Genomic DNA, 5,915 nt, shown 5'->3' on the forward strand with positions numbered 1-5,915 from the left:
CAGACAAACAAGCTTGCATTTCATAATTATTTATGTTCTTATAATAGTTTCTGCATTGATTTCGAATGTTAACACTTGGTCAACTTTTTTTAAAAGTTATTTGGGACTCTGTTCCATGCGAGTCAAACAATAAGGTTACATATCAAGAGAGATTGAAGCTTGGATCAAAGATTTGCATCCCTCGTTTTCATTTGTTGAACTTGATGCATCTATTTGTCGCAGGTGTGGGTTCGTGTCTTCCCCGTCTTACGTCTATTGAGTGAAGGTTAGACTCATCTATTTTCTTCTGCTAATTTTGTAATCCTTTCTAGAATTTTGGTAGACAATGCGTTTGTTGTTTGCGGTTAACACTATGAAGAGTTCGAAAACACAAGTGTTTCACCAAGTTAACCAATTATTCATTTTTTGTTCTTGTTGCTTGAACCATGTACGCTTGTTTGAACTGTGGCAAGGGTCGTAACTAGGTTGTAGCAAACAATGTTGGACAAGTCATGGGTCCATTTATGCATGTATGTACATATGTTTAAATTTTCAGTTTATGCATTAAAAAAATATTGTGCTTACTTAATTTTTTTTGCTTTGGTTTACATGAACTCAAGAGTTGATTCTGCCAATGAGATAGGTGCTCGGGCTTTTGTCAATGCTGTTAGTGCTAAGTTAGGAGTAAATGGGAAGATTGTATGTCCATGTGCCCGATGCCGCAATCTAGATCGGCATACAAGTGAGGAGGTTGTCTCTCATTTGGTTATAAATGGAATGGATGGCGCCTACAAGGTACGCACGGATTGGTTTCACCATGGAGAAGGTAACTCTGTTTCTGTAGTGGAAGGTGAAGATAGATTGAGATATGCTGAGATCCTTAGTTTATATGAAGCTGCAAAATGTTTAGATGAAGATTTAACCATTAGTGGATCAAAGTTACGTGAGTCAGTTGAGGGTGAGGACAGGAAAGAAGATGAGTTTCTAGCAAAACTTGCAGAGGCTAAAACCCCTTTGTATCCAACGTGTTCGAGTCATAGCAAGCTATCAGCTGTTGTTTCGTTGTTTAGGATAAAGTCTCAGAATTGGTGGTCAGACAAGAGCTTTGATGACTTACTGCAAACACTGCCAAACATGTTACCTGAAGACAACGTGTTGCACACCTCAACCTATGATGTGAAGAAGTTTTTGAAATATTTTTATATGGGATATCAAAAGATTCATGCTTGTGTGAACGACTGTTGCTTATTTAGAAAGAAGCTTAAGAAGGCTGAGAGATGCCCAAAATGCAAGGCGTCTAGATGGAAGACCAACATGCACACTGGTGAAGTCAAGAAGAGTGTTCCACAGAAGGTTTTGAGATACTTTCCATTAATACCTCGTCTGAAAAGGATGTTCAGATCGGAGCAACTTACAATGGACTTAAGATGGCATTTCAGTAACAAGAGCACAGATGGGAAACTGCGCCATCCAGTAGACTCTTTTACTTGGAAGTCAATGAATGACAAGTATCCGTCTTTTGCAGCGGAGGAGAGGAACTTGCGACTTGGGCTTTCAACCGATGGGTTTAATCCCTTCAATATGAAGAGCAGCCGATACAGTTGTTGGCCTGTGTTACTGGTTAATTACAACATGGCTCCTGACCTATGTATGAAGGAGGAGAACATCATGCTCAATCTACTGATTCCAGGACCGCATCAACCGGGTAATAGTATAGATGTTTACTTAGAACCCCTTATAGAAGATTTAAATCATCTGTGGTGCATAGGCGAGTTAACTTACGATGCAGTCAGTAAGACAACATTTACGCTTAGGGCAATGCTTCTTTGGACTATTAGTGATTTCCCAGCGTATGGGAATCTTGCTGGTTGTGTAAAGTGAACGGTAAAATGGGTTGTCCTATATGCGGGAAGCACACAGATAGTTTGTGGCTGAAACATAGCAGGAAATTTGCTTTTATGTGTCACCGTAAAAGTTTGCCTCCACTACATAGTTTCAGAGCAAAGAAGTCTTGGTTTGATGGAAAAACTGAACATGGGACAAAGGGGAGGATACTCACTGGTAGGAATGTCTCGTTTGTGCTGAGAAATTACAAGAATGTTTTTGGTAATAGAAAACAGGCTGGGAAAAAAAGAGCTGCTAGAGTTGAGATACCATCTGATAACGAGGACGAAGTCAGTGAATCTGATGAAGATGAAGATTTAGGAGACAAAGACAATGAGGAATTATCTAGATGGAAGAAACGCTCCATATTTTTCATATTGCCTTATTGGGAGGTATGATTAATGGTCGAATCTAGTAAATTTTTAATTGCATTTCGAGGAGTACTGATTAGTTTTTTTATGCGCCTGTACATGTGAAGGAGCTCCCTGTGCGGCATAATTTAGACGTTATGCACGTGGAGAAGAATGTGGCTGCAAGCTTGATTTCCACATTGTTGCATTGTGACAATTCAAAGGATGGTCTAAAGGCTAGAAAGGATCTTGAAAGTCTTGGTGTCAGGAAGGATTTGCATCCAAAACCTCAGGGTAAAAGGACATTACTCCCAGCAGCTCCTTGGTCTTTGTCAAAGTCAGAGAAACACACATTCTGTAAGCGGCTCTTTGATTTTAAAGGTCCTGATGGCTATTGCTCTAATATATCTAGTTGTATATCATTAGAGGAGTGTAAAGTGATGGGACTCAAGTCTCATGATTACCACGTCCTAATGCAACAACTACTGCCAGTAGCAATTAGGGGGTTACTACCAAAGGGTCCTAGAGTAGCCATTTACCGCTTATGTGCTTTCTTCAACCTTTCTTTGTCAACGAGAAATTGATATGGAACAACTGCAGCTAATGAAAACTGAGATTGTGGAGACCCTTTGCATTTTTGAAAGATTTTGGCCACCTAGTTTCTTCGACATCATGGTGCACTTGTGTGTTCATCTCGGACAAGAAGCTCGTCTTGGTGGTCCTGTCCATTTCCGATGGATGTATCCATTTGAAAGGTGTGTTTCCTTGTTATAAATTTTGTTATTTATCTTCCAAATCCTCTTATTACTCACAAGTAGTGTTCATTTAATACAGGTACATGAAAGTATTGAAAGACTATGTTAGAAACTCAGCAAGACTAGAGGGGTGTATAGCTGAGTCTTACCTTGCTGAAGAGTGCATGAGGTTCTACTCTGCTTTCTTGAAGACGACAACAAATGTAGAAGAAAAAGAGGACAGACACTGATTACGAGAGCAACTCAATCCTTGAAGGTCGTCCTATATCAGCTGCACGCTCAATCACTCTCAGTGATACATATAAGAAAATTGCTCATCTTGCTATCATACAGAACACGGCTATGGTGGATCCATACATTGAGTAAGTTTTATTAAGTACTTAGTTTATTATTCATTCACACGATTTGGAAGGCTTTTTCTAATTTGGTTTTGGTTTTTGTTTTTTTCTTGTGCAAGTGCTCATTTACAACATTTACAAGACTCAAATAGTAGATGTCAACGGGATGCAACCTATTTATGGCGTATGCACACTGAGAATTTCGCAGCGTGGCTAAAGCAACAGGCATGTTCTACTTTTATTTGATATTAGAACATTTTATAACCATGTAGTGTAGCTGACAATTTTTTTTTTTAAATAATTGTTAGATACCTGTTGATTCAGAAAATGTGGAAGAAACACTGAAGTGGGGTTTGCTATGAGGCAACAGCAACGGCAATTTTTTTTAAATAATTGTTAGCTTATGGTCCTCGTAGTATAGCCAGATCTTACACAGTCTACATTGTGAACGGCCTACGGTTTCATACAAATACCGTTCATAGGTTAAGTCAGAATAGTGGGGTTTACTATGAGGCAACGACAATGTGTAGATCTAGTGCAAGGAACACAGCGCATGTGGTAGACGTTGTATCCTACTATGGGAGAGTAGTTGATATAATATTAGTGGATTACAATGTCTTCTACGTTCCAATATTTAGGTGTCAGTGGGCAGTTAAAGGAAACGGTGTGAAGGTAGAGGATGGCTTTACTCTGTTTAATTTTGATTGCAGCCACATATCCTTCGCAAAGGTTCCATTCATCTTAGCATCTCAAGCGAAACAGATATTTTACTCAAGGGAAAATGATGAATCGAGTTGGTATGTGGTTATGAAGGGTCCATGTAGAAGATACAGTGATGAGAAAGTGGAAGTTGGTCATGCAGATGTAGGATCATTGCCTTCGGATATTGATATGAGTATAGATGACATAGCAGATGAGGCTGAGAATGTCAGATCAGATTGTGAAGGGATATACATTTGAGTTATTTGATCAACTATTCTTGGTTTTGCATGACATATTGGTTGATTTCCTATTATGAAACAAATGTTTAATTTCGTTGATAGATTTTTTTTTTATTTATTTGGCGGATGGTGTTTGAGTTTGTCTGACTATGAATTAATTTTTGAGTTTCTATGGAGTTTGATTGTAGGATTGCAATGGCTGGACGGAAAAAGACAACAAAGAAACGGAAGAACACGGCACCAGATGATGGAGTTGAATTCGTTGGCACCATATACCGACAGGAGACGCAGCATGAGACACAGCCTGAGGCAGAGCATGAGACACAGCAGGAGATGGATCATGAGACACAGCATGAGACAGAGCAGGAGATGGATCATGAGAAACACGCTCAAACCTTAGTGACTGTTTGAAGTCGTTTGTAGCATGGCCAGTGAGCAGAGTTTTATTTGACAATTTGAACACAGAGTCACCACCTACACCATCTCTCCAAACGCAGTCTAACGTACACACTCCACCAGCTCCTGCTAAGATCTCAAAACCATTTTCTCAATCTCCTTCAAGCTCTAAGAAGGTAAGAGTAAGTGTTATATTAGACAGTGGTGATTGTATAAGTGATGAAGTTTCTAATGCTTACTCTATTACTCACAATATTCGACTTCGTTTCCCTATACAGATTGTGAAGGAGGGTCAGAAGTGCAAGCTGATGGACATTAACGGTAAGAAAGTAGTTGTCGCAGAAGGACGCTGGTCTTCGAACAACCCAGAACAGTTGGTGCATTTTGTTCCGTTGGGCAATAATGCAGTTCGTGTGTGGGTTGATGTAATCAAAGTGAATGATGCAATGGTTTGGAGGCCTACTTCTGCAATTGAGTGTATGGAGGATGCTATCAGTACTACTATAGCATGGCCTGAAGACAAAGTTGTGATCGTTTGAGGTGGAATAAGAACTGTATGGTCTTCTACTTTCATTGCTTTAGACTTATGAACCTATGGTACTTCTTGCAAATCAGACTTGTGTTATTTCTTTTGAAGTTAATTATGACGTTTTGTATTTCTATTATGGATTAATGAAATTTCAAACTTGGTTTATTTCTTTATGAGAAATTCTTTTATTTTTGGTGAAGAATTACCTGATACGATCACTTGCCAGCACAAAGTAGAAGCTACAAACGTAACTCAATATCATTGCTACTACAAATCATCAAGTAGCAATTGGACTAGTGCTACTACAAAGTAATTCATGGCTACAAAATATAGCTATTTTAAATTATATATAGCAACCACAAAGTGTTATTACAAAACATAATATCACAAGAATTAATTGCTATAACTAAATTTAATACAACACAAAATAACAGCTGTTATAAGATTTTATATAGCACGAGCAATGTGTAATAAATAACTGTACCACAACATCTGAATAGTGCTATTATAGGATCCTTTCAGATAGCGTTCAACAAAAACGCTATAGTATAGAGGTACTCTATTATAGCGTCTCCTTTTATAACATTTATGAAACCGCTATGAAAACCATATAATAGCGTTAACTGCATGCTATGAAAAGCCATATTTGTTGTAGTGTTAGAAATCAAGCTTCTTACATCTTTGTTCCTTCTGGTTTGATAAGAATCATGAAGATATTGTCATATGTCCGAACATGCTAATCT

At 38.4% G+C, this 5,915-nt stretch overlaps 1 protein-coding gene across 1 annotated transcript; it reads left to right on the forward strand.

Annotated features, from left to right (window-relative positions):
- The first annotated feature begins 588 nt into the window (after positions 1–588).
- Positions 589–1,860, forward strand: LOC108834087 (uncharacterized). The gene has a single exon (XM_018607449.1). It carries the CDS (start codon positions 589–591, stop codon positions 1,858–1,860), a length of 1,272 nt encoding a protein of 423 aa, XP_018462951.1.
- The last annotated feature ends 4,055 nt before the right edge of the window (positions 1,861–5,915 follow it).

This window comes from Raphanus sativus, unplaced genomic scaffold (genome assembly GCF_000801105.2).
Source record: "Raphanus sativus cultivar WK10039 unplaced genomic scaffold, ASM80110v3 Scaffold4450, whole genome shotgun sequence".
NCBI classification, from domain to species: Eukaryota; Viridiplantae; Streptophyta; class Magnoliopsida; order Brassicales; family Brassicaceae; genus Raphanus; species Raphanus sativus.

What these genes read in the sequence shown, in the direction of transcription:
- LOC108834087 (XM_018607449.1), top strand. Translation starts at nt 589, where the DNA reads ATGAACTCAAGAGTTGATTCTGCCAATGAGATAGGTGCTCGGGCTTTT.